The sequence below is a fragment of the Cotesia glomerata genome, linkage group LG8 (assembly GCF_020080835.1).
Source record: "Cotesia glomerata isolate CgM1 linkage group LG8, MPM_Cglom_v2.3, whole genome shotgun sequence".
Classification (NCBI taxonomy): Eukaryota; Metazoa; Arthropoda; class Insecta; order Hymenoptera; family Braconidae; genus Cotesia; species Cotesia glomerata.
The window spans coordinates 6,924,804-6,944,908 of record NC_058165.1 but is presented as its reverse complement, the minus strand read 5'-3'; the positions used below and the strand labels follow the sequence as shown (position 1 = coordinate 6,944,908).

Here is a 20,105-nt window from a genome sequence, read left to right as displayed (position 1 = left end):
TAAAAAAATTTGAAATAATATTAATAATTAAATATAAAAAAAATACTTCAAAAATTTTTCTATTTTTCTTTTTATTTCAGACTATCAAATTTTGTCCAAAATCATATCTCAAAAGTGTTATCAAAAACTTTATTAGAAAAATTGAAAATAAAATTAATAATTTTGAATGTCAAAAAAATTTTTACTAAATTTGTCTTTATAATTTTTCAAAATTTCAACACGTCAAGCCCAAAATTTTAATCCTTATTTTTTTTCTAAATTTCCAAATTTTCCATTAAGATTTTTCAAATTTTCAACTCTTTATTCCCAAGATTCCAATCATTAAAATTTTGTATAGAATAAATTTTTCAAAAAAATGATAGTAAAATTTATCAAAAAATTTGAACCAAAATTAGTAATAGAATTCTAAAAAAAAAACACTTAAAAATTTTCATTTCTTTATTTCAAAAATTCAAACTCAAATTTCTTCAAAAAAATAAATTCATCAAAAAAGCCCAAAAATCTTTCAAAAATTGAAAAACCAAATTTTCGAAATTTAAATCTTTACCCAAAAAAAATTCCACCTCAATAACAGAAAGTTTGTCCCAAGAAGAGCCTCGTTGAAGATTCCCAAAAATATGACACCGAATGAATAATGAAGTCCTTAAACAAAACCCATCCTTTCCTCTTTCACCTTCCACCTTCCACCTTCTACCTTCTACCTTCTACCTTCAGCCTCCCCCCTTTTCTTTAAACTCACTCAGGTAAAATAAGTTAGTACCCAGACAGTATACCACTACACAGCGGCCTCCTTGCCATGTGACTGATACCCCTTCTACTACAGGTTGACTTGGCATGGGCCTGCCTACCTGCCGCCCGTTGCCCCGCTTCCATTACAACGCGGACTCTCGCGGCAGGTGCACCAACACCAACTGCCTTTAACACTCGGTATTATTCACTATTCACCTGTGTCCACCGCAAACTCTCTTCCACATTTTATATCACATATCATTCAGTTCGCCTTTGATCAAACTTTTTACTCGATAAATTTTTGTCACCCATCAGTGCTCGATTATTTCCACTGTCCAATAAAATTCCTAGTGTGTAAATTTTTATAAAAATTATCAAACAAATTGAATTGTGGTGGACTAATTTTCAAGTTAGTGTAGTTTTTTAAAATATTTAATAATAAATATATTTTTGCGTTTAAAAAAATAAAATGAAATAAAAAGTGATGCGTATTTTCTGAGTATGATGACAAAGTGTGCCTTATCACTGTACTTGAGCTAGTAAAACTGAGTCAACTTGGATTATATCAGCGTACAGGTTTTATCTCTCTTGAAACTCGCCGCTTTTATTTTATTTTTTATTTATAATATTATTATCATTATTACGAGTTGTAATTTGTATTGTGTAAATGCGGGATATTTTTGTTGTGCGACACGTGCGATAACTGTTCAGTGATAGGACTGAGACTTACTTTATTGTATTTTGATACAAGTATAGGTATTTTGAATCCTGTTCTCAAGATTTTATTCTGTTTGTAAGCTAGGGTTGTGAGTGAGAGTGATAGGAGTGATAGCAGGTGATTAACTAATTGACAAACTGGACATATTGACTGCTACTGATAGACGACCGACGGAGTGGAGATGTCCGAGGGTCGTTGAAAGAATGAGGGAATTGGACACCGAGAGTCCTGTCGTTTGGCCGGCTTGGTGTTATACTGGTATGTTTTCATTTTTTTTTTGTACTTTTTTTTAATACTGAAAGAGAAAAATTACACTGATAGAAGAAATTATTAACTGGTAATAACTTTGGAAATAATTTGGTGACTTATTAAACGTAAATAAATATGTTTTAACTATTAATAAATATTTTTTGAAAGAAAAGTTAAGTTAATAACAGTTAAAGATTATTTATTAATAGTTAATTAATTTTTTTGGAGTTGTTATGTCTTGTTAACGGTAAGATGTGGAGATGATTCATAAAAAAATAATGCCGTAAATTTTTATAATAAAGATACGATACAATAATTATTTTTACCGCTAATAAAGATTCTATAGTTTATTGACTTTATTTTCGATATTTTTTTATTTTAATATTATTGATTCTGATCCATAAGAATTATATATTGAAGTTTTGGAGTTTTAAAGTGTCAAAGTTTAATTTTCACACTTACTTTTTATTCAAGGGCCTAAACAAATGTTCACTAACAATTAGTAAATATTTATTAACGATAAACGAATATTTATCAACTATTAATAAATGTTATTTGATAAATGATTTATTGACTGTTAAAAAATATTTGTTGAATCATTCAATGTTAAAAAATCATTTATTAATATATGTCAATAATATTTGTCTTTATAATGAGGAATATGAATGAAAACTATTTTGATCGATTCTTGAAACAGAAAATATATCACTCTATAACTGTTAAAGAATAATTTTTTTACATTTAAAAAATATTTATTGATAGTTAACAAGTCGTTTATTAATTTTCTTTAATAACAATTATTAATAAATATTAGTCATTAGTTAAAAAATATTTGTTCAGCTAATGGATCATTTATTAAAGATTATTTATTAACTGTTAATAATTATTTATTTATAGTTAATAAATATTTGTTAACTGTTAATGAATATTAAATAAACATTTTTTTAGACCCTTAAATAAAAAGTGTGTGTCAAAATTAAATTTTGACACTTTAAAACTCCGATACTTCAATAGATTATTCCATTAGATCAATATCATTAATTATTTTCAAATGAAAAAATATAAAAAAAAAAAAAAAATTAACAATAGAAAAATAATTGTTATAAAGAACAGGATTTTTTTAGAAATGAAAATAATTAATGTATCGTATCCTTATTATAAAAAAATCATGGGATTATTTATTAGTGAATGATCTTAATATCTTGCGGCAATAAGACACATTTTTTTTTTATTCAAAAGAATCAAATTGAATAAAAAATCTTGGTTCAGAATTATTAAAATTTTTCATTATTAATTGATTTGAGAAACAATAATTTATACATGTGACCGATCAAAAAAAAAGTTGATACAAAAAATAAACAAAATCTTTTCCTGGCTTAAAGTCATGTGAAAAAAAAATATCTTAAAAAGCCAAGGCCGTGAAATCACAAAAAAAAAAAAGTTTTAATTATAAAAAAAGTAAACGAATTAAAAGTGTACAGTAGTAATAAAAATAAAATGAGTAATGTGTATCTGTATTTATATCTGTATCTATATAGGTATATTTATATGACAATGATACAGGAGATTCTGGAACGAATTATCATGATAATAATTTCTCTTTAAGAAAGATAATAGCATCACGCGCTGTTTTATGCTGTATAGTGATGACGACTGCCGTTGTCTTCCGGACGTGTGTCTAATTGCAATAACGCCGGGCTACCCGCTATGCTACTGTCACTAATGTCATCGTAAGCGTGACTTGTATTGCCTCCTTCCACACTTCAAATCTCTAATAAATATAATTAATAATAATTAAAATAATTAAAATAATGGTTTATTCTTATAGAAAAGTTTATGAGCAACAATTTTTGTTTCTTATGATCTTTTCTTAAATTCAATATTTTAGGAATTCTGGTCATTTTTACACTGATAGAAGGATTTATTTGTATTAAAAAATATTTGTTAATATAGTTAACAAATCATTTATTAGAGACTACTTTTAAGTATTAAACAAAAATTTCTTAGTATTTAAAATGATTTGTTTGTATTTAATAAATCTGATATTCATTTATTGAATATTAATAAATCTTTCTAAATACTAAGAAGTATTTGTTAAGGACTAAAAAGTGGTCTCTAATAAATGATTTGTCAAATATTAACAAATATTTTTAACTATAAACAAATCTTTCTATCAGTGTATAGTGATAAGAATATTATTTTTCAATTTTCATTTAGTGAATACTACTTAAGCGAATATATCTCCGAAAATATTGAAGATAGACTTATAGCATAGGAACATTTTTACTAGAACATTTTGTAAGCTATATTTTGATCTCGTATGATTTCATCAATACTTTAGGTGTTATGGCTATTTTTGCGGCGACTAGATGATAATTTTAAAATTTTTACTATGCATGCATTTCTTGATTGATCTCAAATGATTATATCTCCGGAAATACTGAAGATAGAGCTGTTATAAAATTGTTAACATTAGGAAATTTTGTAAGCTACAATGTTGATAATTTATGATTTCCTTATAAAGTCAATATTTTAGGAGTTATGGCTACTTTTGTAGTGAAAAACAATGATTTTTTAATTTTCACTACGTAAGCACTACTCAAGTGTCTTTATCTCCGAAGTTATTGAAGATAGACCTATAGTTTATAAAGGTTATTTGTAGGAAATTTTGCAAGCTACAATTTTGATTTCTTATAATTTTCTGCTAAAGTCAATATTTTAAAGTAGTACTACCGTTACCACACACGGAAAAAAGTGGCTTTAAAATCTCATCAGGTGATACAAAAATTGTATCACCTGTGAAGTCAACAGAGGTGAACCTAAATTTACATCACCCGGTGATACAATTTTGGTATCTAATGTTTTTTAAATGGGACTAACTTGACGATGATATATGTACCTTCAAACCTTGAAATAAATTTTTCAATGTTTTTTTAGCATTGAACATACAAAATCATCGGCTATGTTATTTTTACGGTTTTTTATAACAAATTTTTAATAAATAAAAAAATATATACAAAACGAAACATCAACAACAAATATAACCTATACAATATTCAGGCGCATGCGTGTAGGGCATGCATAATTTACTCCACTGTGATATCAAATCTACATCACGGTGATACAATATTTGTATCATCTCAATCCAAAACTAACGCCACTCGTACAATCGGATTTTTACATCATTTGTGGTGTAAATTTTAAATCATCTTTTTTTCCGTGCAAGAGTCAAATCCCAAAACCTAACTTTATTTGATTAACGTAGTAGATTTCCCTATACTAAATCGCGTTGGAGAAAGAGAGAGATAAATTTTGAATGTTTTTTATTAACAAATATTCTCATATTCTCGGAAACCATACTGATTGTTATTAAATATATTCTAGATGTTATTTTCTCTTATTGTCTTAATTTTCATAAGAATCTGAACGTCCAGTTTTGTAAAATAAAATAAAGTCTACAATTTTCCATAAGGATCAATAGTAAAGGCAAAAATATGTAAATATTAATATCTTTTTTCCAGTTCTCTGTAGGCCTCCAAAAATTTAATTGGTTAATTAAAATACTATTATGTGCCTATATACCAATTTTCATCAAATTCTGAACGTCAATTCTAAAATCGGTAGTACTACCTTAAAATTTAGGGTCATTTTTATAGTAATTAGACAATTACATATTTAATTGAAAATTTTTTAATAATAATAATAAATTACCTAAAAAATTTTACAGATATGATGTTGCTCTTCAAAAATTTAATTATAAACACAATTAAAAATAAACAAACTTCTAATTATGAAATGCACATTAAAAAAGGAAGCCACAAATTAAAACTAAAATGCGTTAGTGCATAATACAATATAATAAAAATTTACAACTTGTGGTGATGACAAACGACGGGCTGACAATCATACCGCGTTAATTGTATTCAAAGTAAGAGCAGAACGGTTGTGTGTTATATATTTATATATTTATGTACCCTCATAAATAACGCCCAGTCACTTGAGTTAATTGGTGCGTTATTGTTAGTGACGTTTAATGAAACCCATAGCCATCACCGATGCCGATTCATCAAACTCTCTCAACAAGACTAAGACCCTCCAGAACCCTAAAACATTTATTATTTGTCATGCAAACATTTTTAAACCTACCTATCACTCCTTTTTTTTTAATTATTTAATTTGTGATTATTTGTTTTGTTTTTAGAATTTTCAATAGAGAAATATTGTTACTCATTTAAGTCCGGATTTTATTTTTTTTTTTAAGTCACTCGAGTTTTATTTTCTTTCATAAGTGAGGCTTGAAAAGTTTAACAAGATTTATCTTTTCCAAAAATTTCAAGCTTATCATCAATTTTTGGTATTTTAATTTTTTTTTTTATCAATTTTTTAAAAATATTTTTCTATTAAAAAGTTTTCTTTCTCTATTAAAAAAAAAAACCCTAAACAGGTTATGGGCCAGAAAAAAAAATTATTTTCGCACTTGATAATTATTTCTAAATCGATTTTATCAGATACATAGAATTTTTGTTTAATGAAAATTTACGGAAATTTAATTCTCTAAGATTTTGACCTTTGAAATTTTTTTATTTTTTTAATTTGTCGCTGCATAATATTTCAATACATAAAAATGATACTTAGAATTTTCTTTTCTTAAATTTTGTTAAAAACATAAAAATTATCAAAAAATGTCAACAAAAAACTGACATTTTTCAAATTTGTTTTCTGTATTACTGTTTCTAAACGTAAAATATAAAAAACTAAAAATTGCCCGACTTATTTCGAAAAATTAAATTAGCAATTTTCGGTGAACATAAAATTTATATCGCCTTTAAAAGCTTTCAAAGTAATTGAAATTTTTTTTTTTTTAATTTTCATAAATTCGCCATAAAATAAAAGAATTAAAAAAAAAAAATATTTTGTTTGTTAACATTTAAAAAAAAATCAAGTGCCTGAAAAACTAAAAAATTATCGAAATTGTGTCCTTAGATTTGCGAAAATTTGAAAAAAAATTCCTACATCTAAATTTTTCTTACATACAACCAAATATTCCTTGTTTTGTTTATATTACTTAATTTTATAATAATAAATTTTCTTCAATGGCAACAAATTTATTAAAACTCTTTAAAATAAAAGAATACCGTCTATAAATAAGACAAAATTATTTAACAAACACTTTTCATGTTTTTTTAATGACCATCTTAGAATCCCTAGCCCGGTGGTGTTTGCGTCAACCACAATCGTAACATATTTACCCAAAAGTGTGTGTCCCAACCTAGAAAATTTTACACGGATAAAAAAAATGGAAAAATTACAGTTTTTTGTAAAATTTATAAAAGCTCGAGAGTTCAAACAAAAAATTAGGAAAATTGTACTTTAAAAATATAATTTTTTACAATTTTTATAAAAAGTTAATTTAAATAAAGAAAACTTTTAATTACATTTGTAACTCTGGAAATTAATTCTAAGAATTTATATGATATAAAAACATTATTTTACAGTAAAAAAATTTATTGTAACATTAACATAAATAGTATGTAAAAATAACACAATACTGTGTTTAAAAAAATATTTATAGATATAATATGCGTGCAAAATTTGACACATTGAAATGATAAAGTAACACGAAACAAAATTTTTTACTGTGTGAAATTTAAAAGTGTAATTTTTTCATTTTTTCATACGATAATTTTTCAATTGTTTTTTTTTCTTCCGTGTGATTTCTTTAATTTTACAAAATTTTCACCCATAAATCTTATCCATTTTTTTTTTAAGTCTTTTATGCAAATCTCACAATTTAAATTCTCCAATTTAATTAGCGCCGACAAATTCGTATAAATTAAACATTAAAATTAAACAGTTATCTTTATTATCATTATAACATAAATGTATCTAACTATTACATACATTTTTTATAAAGACATTACACATGACACCAACCGTGTTAGATAATCCATTAAAAGCTACCATTCGTAACTAAACCCGAAAACGGCCATTAGAGTCTCAAAATAATAAATTTCATTTGATATCCAAATTTATAAATTTTGTTTTTTTTTTTTCAATTCCCGGAGAATGTTAGACTCACACGCACAATATATCAAAGACACAAACACACACTCAGACACCGGTTCAAAGCTTATTGATATTCAATCTTAGTACCGTCGGGGTCATCACGCCTGGGATCGGCATTCACTATTTTTATTTTATTATTTTAAAACCGTCAATATTTAAACACGGCATGACAAATTGCACCGGCATCAACATTAGCTATACACAAATAATAAAACTCACATTTGTGACATGTATGAGTTTTATCAAAAAAAAAAAAAAATAAAAAATTTCTCAAAAATGATATGACACGAAATAATAAATAAATATAAATATTTAAAGAGTAGTTATTATTACGAAGAATTAAAATATGTGGTGAGATAACTTAAAGGTTGTCCAAATGTCAATGGAATTTCAAAATGTCATATAAGTTACAAGTTTGTAATAAATAAATATATAAATAAATTAATTAATTTAATAAAATAGACAAAAGTGGTTAAGATTCTCGAGACTATAAATATTAAATTTAATTAAATATCGATTTAATTTAATTTTATCGCTGATAGAAAAATTTGTTGATATTTAATAAGCTTCATTAACAGTTGATATATGACTTTTTAACATTTAGTGATTTAATAAATATTTGTTAATAGTTAATAAATGTACTTTTTATTCAAAATAATATTTATTAATAGTTTAAAAATATTGAGTTATAATTAATGATTTAAAATATTTTTTTTTAATCCATAAATTTATTAACATTTAACAAATTTTTCTATCAGTGTGTTAAATAAATTTAATAATTTAAAACAAAATAAATCGGATTGAAAATTCAGTTCAAAAAGTCTCCGCTAGGTGGCTAAATTTCTCGCAGTTACAATTCTATAATTGGGTTATTTAAATTCACTAAATTATTTTCAAAGGTCCGGAGTTTTAATCCAAAAGTCATTTTCTTATATGCACTAATAGAAAGATCTTCTTATATTTAATAAGATTTATCAATGATTGTTTATTATGAGATAGTTTGATAAATTCAATAGTTGAAAAAAAATTTAATTACATTTAATAAATAAACAAATCATTTCTAAATAAATGAATTTATTAACAGCGAAAAAATTTTTTTATCAGTTTAAATTGATTGTCAAAATTTGTTTTGAAATAAATTTCATAATTTAAAATAGAGCGTAAAATAAATTGTATCAAAAAATAGTTCAAAATTTCGATAATTAAATTCACTAAAAAATTTCGAGAGGTTCTGAGTTCGAATTCAAAGGAATATAATTTTTTTCCATATGCACTCTTAGAAGGATTTGTTTATAATTAATAAGCTTTATTTACTATTAATAAATGATTTTTGGAAATTAGATAATTTAATAGTTGATAAATAATTTAATAATTGACCATATTGTTTCCAAATAAATTAATTTATTAATAGTAAATAAATTTTTTCTTTATTTTGTTAAGAAAAAAATTTTAAAATAAATTGGATCAAAAAATCAATTAAAAAAGTCTCTGCTAGGTGGCTGAAATTCTCGCTGCTAAAATTTTAAAATTGAGATATTTAACCACTAAAAAACGTTCAAAGGTCCAGGGTTCGAATCCGAGACAGTCTATTTTTTTGTATGCATCAATAGAAGGCCTTTTTTATGTGCACTAATCAGGGAATCGTTAAAATTTAATAAACTTTTTATTAACTGTTAATGAATGATTTCTTAACAGCCGAGACCAGTGATTGCAGTTTCAATCGGCTTAGCAAAACGAATGGAAATTTTGAAAAAATGTTTTTAGAGATAATAGATAATTTAATAAACTATTTCACCACAAAGCGTTTTTTTCAAAAATTTCATTCGTTTCGTGAAACCAATCGAAACTGCAATTGCTCTGCTGTTGGGAGTGCAACATAGATAGTTCCGTTGAACTCCGTGAGAGCAAAGCGAGAAAAAGATGGTCTCGCCTATTAACATCAGATCATTTAATAAATTTTATTATTAAAAAACATTCAGCTATACTTAATAAATGACTAAATTGTTTCCAAATAAATCAATTTATTTACAGTAAACAAATTTTTTTATCATCAGTGTATAAATATTAAATTTGACTCAGTTGAATTTAATTAAATTTATTAAATGAAGGATATGTGCAGGACAGGGTCCGGGGAATTCTTCGTTGATTATTATCGCGATATTACACAACAAAACGGCGGGACAGTAGTATATTATATTAGTGTTATGTATACATTGTCTGTTCGATATTATGTGCAATAAGTAATAAAGTGCCATGGTATATAATACATAATACATAGTAGTATATAAAAAAGAAAAAAAAAGAAATAGCGTCGAGTGATGCCGTGACGATCGCCGGAATTTCCTGTCGATTTGTAACGCGGTTCGCTGTTTGCTAATCGTCACCCGTAATAAGAACCGCGACTCGTGTAATAATAATGTTAATAATTTACTTTCCGGAGTTTAATGTGTAATGTGTAATGGTGCATTTATTTATTTTTTTATTATTACTGCATAATCGCGTGCTACGATTTTAGAATCCTGGTTGAAGTTTTATCAATGGAGATAATTATTTAATTACCGGCTGCTACCTGGCTTACGCAAATTTTTAATAGTCGGGTTTTTATCAATGAAAGTTCTAGGATTTCTAATAAACTTGTCGTTGACAAAAAATTGTTAATTGTTAGGTTGTTGATACACTGAAAAAGAAGAAAAAAAAAAAAAAAAAAAAAACGTTTAATCAAAAGATATATTATTAAAACTGACAATTAATTTTTATTTAATCAAAGATTTCAACTTTTATGGTTCAAGCACAAGTTTCTTATATTGAAATCAAGATTATGAGTAAGCTATCAAAGATTCAACAAAAGTGATAAGAACCTTTTTTGCAGGAAAAATTTTCTACAAAAAAGGATTCTTATTATTTTTATGTATCTTTCAAATTTCAACTCCAATTGTAATCGCAATTCTTTATCGTAAATTCTGATACAAATATATAAACAACAACCGAAAAAAATATTTGCTAACGATTGAAAGCAACATTGTGAATTAACTATCAAAAAAATAGGAAAAAATTTCTCAGGACCTTTTATTTGTATCTTCCATCCATCGTCGCTAATGACGGTTTTAATTTTTTACCTTAAATTCTTATTTAAACATATAAATAATCCGTACGAAAAAATAATTAGCAAACAATTAAAATTATCATTATGAGTAAAGAACCAAAAATTAAATTTCCTACAAAAAAATTCTGTTATAATTTTCTCATATCTCTACGGGGGTAGCCCGTCTCCACATGTATAATCTTGCGTAAAAATTATGGGTTACTTAGCTACAAGCTCATATACTTTTACGGCGCGTATAATCTCTAATTTTTTGACAATGTTGTACTATGATCACTATCTTAAAACCAACAATATTAAGTAAAAAAGTTACAGAACTTTAGAATTTAAATTCTGACGGAATCAGTAGAGATACAAGAAAATTATGGCTACCCCTCTTTACATCTCAGAAATAACGTCTCAACACAATAACATCTAAGACATAAATGTCTTGGTGCAATTTTGAATTTGTGTGCTGATTTTATGCTCGAAAATAGGCCAACAAACGCGCGTAATCGTGTTGCGTCCTTTTAACATGGTTTTTGGGTGTGTTGATGCTCGAAAATATAGGCCAACACAGACGAGATATTACTGTCTGAGATATGATTGCCGAGATATATTTGCCAAGACATTACAGTCGACGCTCTCTGTATTGGACCTCTCTGTATTTGACCACATTCTTCCTCTGTATTTGACGATTTTACACAGCTCTTATGGACAAGGACGAGTCAAATACAGAGAATGGTCCTGTACGGGCGAGTCAAATACAGAGAGCGTTGACTGTATATAGACTGAGAAAGTATGAGGGGTCACCGTGGAGACGCAACCCATACAATTGTTCCTGTCCGACTGCGTAAATATACTTTTTCATAAATTGTTGAATTTTAATCCGTTATTTATAAATAATTAGACGGTCAAAAATTTTTCTTTATTTTTTTTTCAACTCACAACAAATACATAAAGACTGTCAGTTTTTTGAAAGTTTCTGACAGTTAGTTTTTTTTTATAATTAAGAAACTGATACAGAACTGCAGAGAACGTATGCAATCAATGTTAAATATTCAATTTTTAATTGAATTCATCTCGGGTTATGGGTGTTCAATCGACTTCAAATATTTAGGGTAATTGTATCATCATGTCCTTAATAAGTATACAAAAATTTAGAATTTTCTGACGGTATGCCTTAACCACGACAACTACCTTAAAGATGATGAATTATCTTGGTATCCTACACAATAAAAAAATTTTCGTCATTGTGTAAAGTGTAAAAATATTAGTGTAGAATTTAACATTTTAGTATGTTGATTCAACACAAATTGTTTAAAAAAAGTCATCAACACAAATTTTTGTGTTAAATTTGACGAAAAATTTTTTACTGTGTAAATTTACCAACTAAAAATTCGGCAAATTCTTCAGTCAAATTTCGGGGAGAATATTTTTTTTCATTTGATAAAAAGTTTCGATTTTCTTCAATAAAATTCCTGAGACCCCAGTAATAACACAACTATAAAAATGTAAAACGTAGTCTCTATTTATACGGTAGAGCCCGTAAAGCCGTCTTGGTTTCAGTGGCGGGATAAAACGTTTGGTTTTATGCGAAGGCGTTATACCCACAAAGCGAAGATTCTCTCGGCGATAGAGACATGTTTTCTCGTATTATCCGGTCGTGGACAGGTACGGGCTCTTTAGAGTGGCGTTACGGCCTCAGCCTTCTCTCTTAATCACGTCTTTGCTTGAAACATCCACCATATACATATATAAACACATAAGAATACACGTGTGGTTAGGTGTAACATCCCCCGACACACAGGAGACTCGGCCCCAACAACTTAGAATATAACTATAACGCTTACCTGTTACCGACCGCGCCCGGTCCAATAATAAACCCTGGTCGGTAAAAAATAAAATAAAATACGAATAAATATAAATATAAAAAAAGATGGCGGGTCATTTTGGCTGGCGAACGAGCAAGTTGCTGTCTTTTACGATCGCGAATCTCGGTATGGAGATAGAGCCCTTAAGTCGCTACCGATCTTTCCTTGAATTTATATTTTATAATTTATTTATACATAAAGATCGGCGAGCGAGACTACCGATATGGGAGTATTAACCGAAGTGGAATACTTGGGCAAAGTGACGTTTATGAGGAGAAACGGTACACTATTCGCGACTCCACTATCCACGTCCTCTTCACTTGGTAATAACAATTTTTATTTAGGGACTGAAGTTTATCGCGGCGTGTCATGTCGCGGATAGTTTTTTGTCACCGATCTAGACATTGCTGTATCTTTAAGTAGGCGGACACTCTTGCTGTACTTTCCAGTCTCTTTTCAGATAAAATAATAAAAAGAGAACAGAAAATAAGGACTAAGGACCCTCACTTCATCATTGCGATTAAATTCCAAGACCGATCAACCGTGGATTTATAATGACGCGATCCTTTTTTTATCTTTAGGTGACATTGGTGAAGGTTGAAATTAAAAATTGTCAAGTTCTGAGCTGGATCTTTTAAACTACTTGCTTTACAGGAATTTTTTTGAGATGAAGGTTGTCAGAAATTTGGTCCTTTACAACTTTTGTTTGAAAAAATTTTTTCTAAATTCATTTTTTTTTTAAATTAGCTTTTTTCCTTTACATTGATAGAAGGATGTAGTTCTATTTCATAGATTTAGTTATAGTTTCTAAATGATTTAGTAAGAAATCTTTTATTACCAAATATTTAGTAGTAGTTACTAAATCATTTATTAAAGCTCATTTATCTCCACTAAATAAATATTTAGTTAACAAATGATTTATTGGTACTCAATAAATCGTTTATTGGTGAAAGGATCGAGCCTCCAGACTGTCACGCCAACTCGTGACTTAAATGTACAAATTATGGGCAAAAATTTTGAATTTTAACGTGAATTTTATTTTTATTAATTTTTATTATAATTAATGGATAAATTTTTGGCAGGATTTTTATCAATATAATTTTGTTATATTTTAGAGTATAAAATTACACTGAACTGAAAGTGTAAAATAAATTAACCACTAAAATTTTGATGATTTTCACTGACTGGCTGTGGTTCGCGGTCGAAAAATGGTAAACAAATAACCTCGATAGAAGCGTAACTAGAGTGGGACATAATCTAGCGCTCATGTTTTCTGAGGTATTTATATGTTTTTCTTTAACTAGATTCCATAAATACCCAGGTTCAAATTTTTTTTAACAATTTCAATCGTTTCTGCTTTGAATGCGATCGAATGCGACCCGTTAATAACTGTAATTGATTATTTTTTCCTATTTTTCATTATTATTTCATTAACAATTGCAATATTATTGCCCGTTTTTTGTGTAAATTTAACACCAGGACGCGTGGCTTTCGGCTGTAGTGCTGCCTCTATAGTTCGAGGTCGGTCCCTATTGAAGAAATTAATTTTTTAACTAATTTCAACGTATAACCTAATTTTTTTACTCAAAATAAATAATTTTAAGTAAAAATTTAAGGTATTATAAAGAAAAGAATCTCATTAAATTGTAATTTTTTATTTGAGATATTTATAAAATTTAAAATTATCCAAGTTTTTAACATATCAATAATAGACAAATTAAGAAATTTTAATTAAACTCCACTGAGAAATGTCATACAAGCCATTTGGGAAAAAAATTTGTTACTAAATTAGTTTAGTACTCCGTATTAAATCCTTTTATCAGTGTACTAATTCAGAAATCAGCGATCTCGCACCAAGTTTAGTCTTTGATTCGCTTCATCTTTCAAACTACCGATTTAATAAAAATCTTTTTGAAACAAAAATTATTAAAAATTTAATCCTCTACAACTTTTGATCTAAAAAATTTTCTCTAAAATCATTTGGTTCAAAATTAGCCGCTTTCCTCTATTAGTTCCGAAGCCAGTGGTATCTTGCGCCAAGTACAGTTTTATTTCGCTGTATTTTTTAAACTATCAACTTTACAAAAATTTCTTTCAAACAAAAACTGTTTGAAATTTGATCCAAAAATTTTCTTTCAACTTTAATTATTCAAAAATTACAGATGATTTTTTGTCAGACTACATTCTTATAGTCTCTTGCTACGCTAAATATTATGAATTGTCTGAAAACAAGAAAAAAATTTACAGTTCAAAATTTTACAGGTGATTGCAAAAAATATTAAACAAACAAAAAATTTATCATCTTATTTTTGTTTACTTGTATTAAAAAAAATCAGCAGAAGAAAAATAAGAACCTTCTCTTTTTGTCTAAACAATTTCCGGATAGAATAAATAAAGAAGCAGTTGTAATTTACTTTAAGGCGGCGCTAGATCGTCCAACCGAGACGGAACCGACGCCGGTCGTGCTAAAATCGATCCATCGGCGATGATACCAGCCGATCGATTGCCGATCGAAACTAAACCGGTTGGTTGTTGATCGCGATCGCTAATACAACTTGTCTACTATCGGTGTTTGCTTCGTCGATTGATGAACGAAATTAACCAGATAAAAATATTCAACAAGCTAAGGACTAAATTGTTTATATGTTGGATCGATGATAAAATTAATGGGGCTGGATTAAATCCTCGTTAAAATCCCGATCGATCTCTAACTGGACTCTAAGGAAAAACTATAAATTTTATTAATGTAAATAGGAATGAAAACTTCTGGTGTAATAATGATAATAATAATACAAGTTGAAGTAAGAAGTTAACGAGTTCGTTGGCACGTCGCCTACGCGTTTTATTTTCTGCGATACTATAAAAAGTTTGATTACCTTCGTCATTAAGACACTCAGAGTACTTAATGCATCGTGACATCTCCACTTTTTTAATGGGAAATAAAATTTCATCTGTGATATCTCGTTATATTTGAATACATGGATGTAGAGCTATAAGCCGTCGGTAAGAAATTTAAAGCTATTAGTTTAATTTTTTTTTTAATTACATTCGTTAAAATTTTTTATCAACTTCGCTCTAATTGGATTACATTCTTTGCTGTGTCTTAAGAACTATTAATTTTACAGAAATATTTTTGAAGCGAAAGTTATAGCAAATTTGAATGTCTACAATTTTTGTTTTAAAAATTTTTTTCTAAATTTGACACAGAAAGAAAAATTTCTTGACTGGAGAACAAAATTCTTGGCTCAAGAAAATTTTCGGGTGCCTGAAGGAAGACCGAAGTTGGCAGAAGTAAAAATTTTTGAAAAATTCTTGAAATTCTATTCTTGGTGGAAGTCATTTTTAACTTCTCGCTAAGAAAATCGAAGATTTTCAAAAATCGGGAAGTTATTGTTTTCACCCCGTTTTGCAAAAATCGAGTTTTTATCAGATCTCGACGTTTGAAGGTCACAGGAAGCTTCCCTGACTATCCCCGCGAGGTTGTCACGGTGTCTGTAAGTGTGTGTGTGTGTGTGTGTGTGTGTGTGTGTGTGTGTGTGTGTGTGTGTGTGTGTGTGCGTGTGTGTGTGTGTGTGTGTTTGGATGTATGTAAACCTCTTATAACTTTTGAACGGCTTTTGAGAAATCGCAAAAAAATGAAGATTTTGAGAAATCGCAAAAAAACTACAAAAAAAATTTTTTTCAAAAGTGGTTTTTTTGGAATAACTTTTAAACGGCTTTACCTACCAATTCCAAAAACTAATCAGCTCTTAACATCAAAACACCATGTCGATCACCGCCAGTCCGGTTGATTCGTTCGTGAGTTATCGTTGACGAAAGAAAACCGAAAAAAGTGTTTTTTTTGGAATTTCTCCGAAATTTTTTGCTCTATCAATTTAAACTTGAAGATTCTTCATGAAGCTTAAAAAACGGCGTCGAATGCCGCCAACCGCGTAAAAATCGGTTTATTCATTCAAAAGTTATTGCGGTTTGAAAATTCAAAAAATAGGGTTTAACCAAACTTTTAAGCTCGAAGAGCTCACAAGAATACAAAAGCTATTTTTTAAGCTCGGAGAGCTCAAAATAATACACAAATTGTATTTATGAGCTCGAAGAGCTCAAAAACTGCATAAGTGCAATTTCAAGCGTTTAGGTATAGAATTGGCGGGAAGTTGCAGGGATGGCCTTCAGGGTCAACCGTTTTCCTAATTTTTTCTTAATTTAAATTATCATAAATACTTGATACAATAAATTTTTATATTTGATCAAGATTTTTAGATAATTTAGGGAAGCAGCGCCACCTACTTCAGCTGAGAAAAAAATTTTCTCACCTTGAGAAAATTTTTCTCTTGAATATTTGATACCCATTTTATATTATTTTAGCAAGCAATTATACATATTGAATGAAAAAAAAACGATTTAATATTATTTGATCTTCCCATTTGACATGTTAGTCAATAAAAATATTAATGAAAATTTACTATCGAGATATTTAATTTTTTGGAGCAAGAGAGAAATTTTCTCAAGGCAAGAAAATTCACTTCTATCAAGAACAAAATTTTTTGGTGCAAGAGGCTAAATTTTCTCAAAACAAGAAGATTTTCTTGACTTAAATAAATTTACTTGGATCAAGATACGTATTTCTTAAAGTAAGAGAATTAATTTTGTTGGAATAAGTGAAATTTCTTGTGTCAAAAAAAATTTTTTTTTCGCTCAAGAAAATTATTAGGAAGAAAAATATTTTCTTGCCTCAAGTGAACCTTTTTTTCTGTGAACCTTTCAAAAGTTACAGCTGTTTCTTTGTCGATCCAATACCTTGTTACGTTGCACGTCAAGATCAGTTTTCAATTCGTTATTAATTAATTATTTTTTTGTTACAAATTAATTATTTTTCAAAATTTACTTTTAAACAAAACTTGTAGGAAATCAAACAGATTTTTCAAAAACCATAAATTAATCAAAATAATCTATTCCGAAGAAATAATTAAAAATATCAAAAAGTCAAAAATCCGGGTATTGAATCGATAAATATAAAATGATAATTACTCTTAATAAAAAAATAGTAAACAATTATAGTGATTATTATTATTACCGGGAGCTTCTTGGGGATTCGATCTCTGCGCGATAATAACGAAGATGAGTGTGCAGAAGCCAGGGGGGAACGGTAGGGCGTAAGTACACGGGTGCTGATCTTTCAGCCTTTTTCATTTTATTTTTATTATTATATTTTTTTAATTCCTAATTTCGTTCTCCGTAACCCGCGCCGTATGCTGCTGGTGTATGGCGTATGCTAGCGAGCACGTATACAGTTTTTATTTCTCTTGTTATTTCTTATTTCTCCTTCACCTTCTTGTTCTTGTTCCTTTTCTACAACTTAAACTTTTATTGTTCGTGTTGAAGCTGGTATAAGAAATAAAGCCCGCGGGGTTCATCCGTGAGGTGGTGGCCCCAGGGCGTCGGGTCACCCAGATTTCAATCTAGATACTGCATTCCACGGTTAATTAGTACTACCCGGCAAACCAACTTCCATCATCTGAACTATTTAATATTTTTAACTTATATTAATTAATTATTTTAATTTTTATGATTACTTTTTATTCATCGATTTTATTCAGCCAATTGTTTGAAAATTTTTTTTTTAAGCTGGTCAGTATTAACAAAAATTTTTAATGTTAATTTTTTCGTGAGTAATAATAATAATAATAACAAAATTTAAATCACATAAGCTTCAAGAGAAAACTTCCTTTAAAATAAATACCTACATGTTTGGATTCACTTGAAAATATTTAGCCGCGATAAACCGCGGAGTTAAACAATTATTGACAAAGTCAGTATGACTTTTTTATTATTTTATATTTATTATATTGTTGTAGTGTTACAAAGAAGTCATTTGAATTATACTTTAATAATAATAATAAAATCAAGATTTTGATAACTCAAATTCAGAAATTTTTTTTTTCGAGTCAAAATTCTCTCAATATTTCTTAAAAAAAATTGTAATATAAAATTTTTTCAAAAACAAAATATCCAATAAAAGTTTTGAATTAGTCATAATTATTACAAAAAAATCATTATTTTGAATTTGTTTATTATCATTGAAATTTATTTAATCTAATCTGATTTATAAAATGCTATTTTTATCGTTAATTTTTCTGCTTATATTATTTTTATATTTATTTTTATATTAATTTTACTAAATTTATATACTTATGTGTACTATTTCAATGAAATTTTTATGTAATTTTGCCATTTTGCTGGTGTCTTGGCATTTATATCAATAATAACAATTGTTATTTTCACAATCTTTAAGATCACTTTTAATCAATAGTATGAGAAGTAAATAATCTAAATGTCGTTATTTTTAATGTTAATTATTAATTTTGCGATTTTCGCTGATTAACAATTTTTAAAAGTCTTTTGAAATAATTTAAAAAAAAAAATCAAAACAACCAATTCATTGTCTCTTAAACTATTTAAAATAAAAATGTTTAGAATTTTTTTTTTTATTTTTTTTTTAACTCAAATTTCGAATTTTAAAATCTAAATTTTTTTTTTATTAAAAAAAAAAAAATAAAACTATTAAAATTTAATGCGTGAAATACTTGACCGTACTCTAAAAATCACTTGTAAAATATTATTCTTAAAAAAAAAAAAAAAAAAAATTATTACAAAAATATATTTGAAAGAAGTTTAACGAACTTATTATCCCTCGATATTTTTCTTGCCTTCCAACAGCAAAAAATGAAAAAAAAAAATATTTGCTAACACAGGTGTTTAACAAGTTAATTAAAATAAAAAGTGTGTTAGTTTAGTACAGTGAATTTGAAAACGTCATTCCGAGTGTGGGTATGAATTGAAATGAAGGAATCGTTTTTTGAATAAATAAATATAAATAAAAAAAATAACAAGAATGATCTAGATTAGAAGTATCTAAAGTAGAGATTGAAAGTTAAAGTTCAAGAGAAATTTAAATAAAAATGGGGATAAAATCTCGGCGCTAAGTAGAGAGACACCTTTTCGCGGTTCGCGATTCGTGGCGTGCCGGGAGTGAAAAAGAAAGCAGTTATCCCCTTGTGAACTCAGACATAAGACAGAAGACAGATGCAGAGCGCGACGCGACCAATCGAGATTTCCTCATGACAGTCATGACATGATTCGTGTCTCCTTGAGCCACGAGCAGGCGAGATTTATGGCGAGCCAGCCCGATTTAAATTTTTACCACAGAGGTACATACGATATAAACACGTACTTATAAATACCAATCCACAATCCACAATTCTCAATCCTTGATCCGCGGTAATATTAAATGCGAAACTCCCAGCGCGGTCTCACCTCCATCAAAGTGTCATTTCCTCATGTCGATTCTCTATCTATCACATCTCGATTTCTCCATCACTATTTTCCAATTCTT

The 20,105-nt window shown here is 27.9% G+C and overlaps 1 protein-coding gene across 1 annotated transcript in view; it reads left to right on the top strand.

Annotated features, from left to right (window-relative positions):
* Positions 1 to 797: 797 nt before the first annotated feature.
* The window catches only part of LOC123270221 (nascent polypeptide-associated complex subunit alpha, muscle-specific form-like), an 89,670-nt gene continuing 70,362 nt past the window's right edge, over positions 798 to 20,105 (top strand). Inside the window, exon 1 of the mRNA XM_044736188.1 lies at positions 798 to 1,705. Within this exon, the coding sequence (XP_044592123.1) occupies positions 1,651 to 1,705 (55 nt within the window). The 5' untranslated portion in view covers positions 798 to 1,650. The remainder of the gene's footprint in view (positions 1,706 to 20,105) is intronic.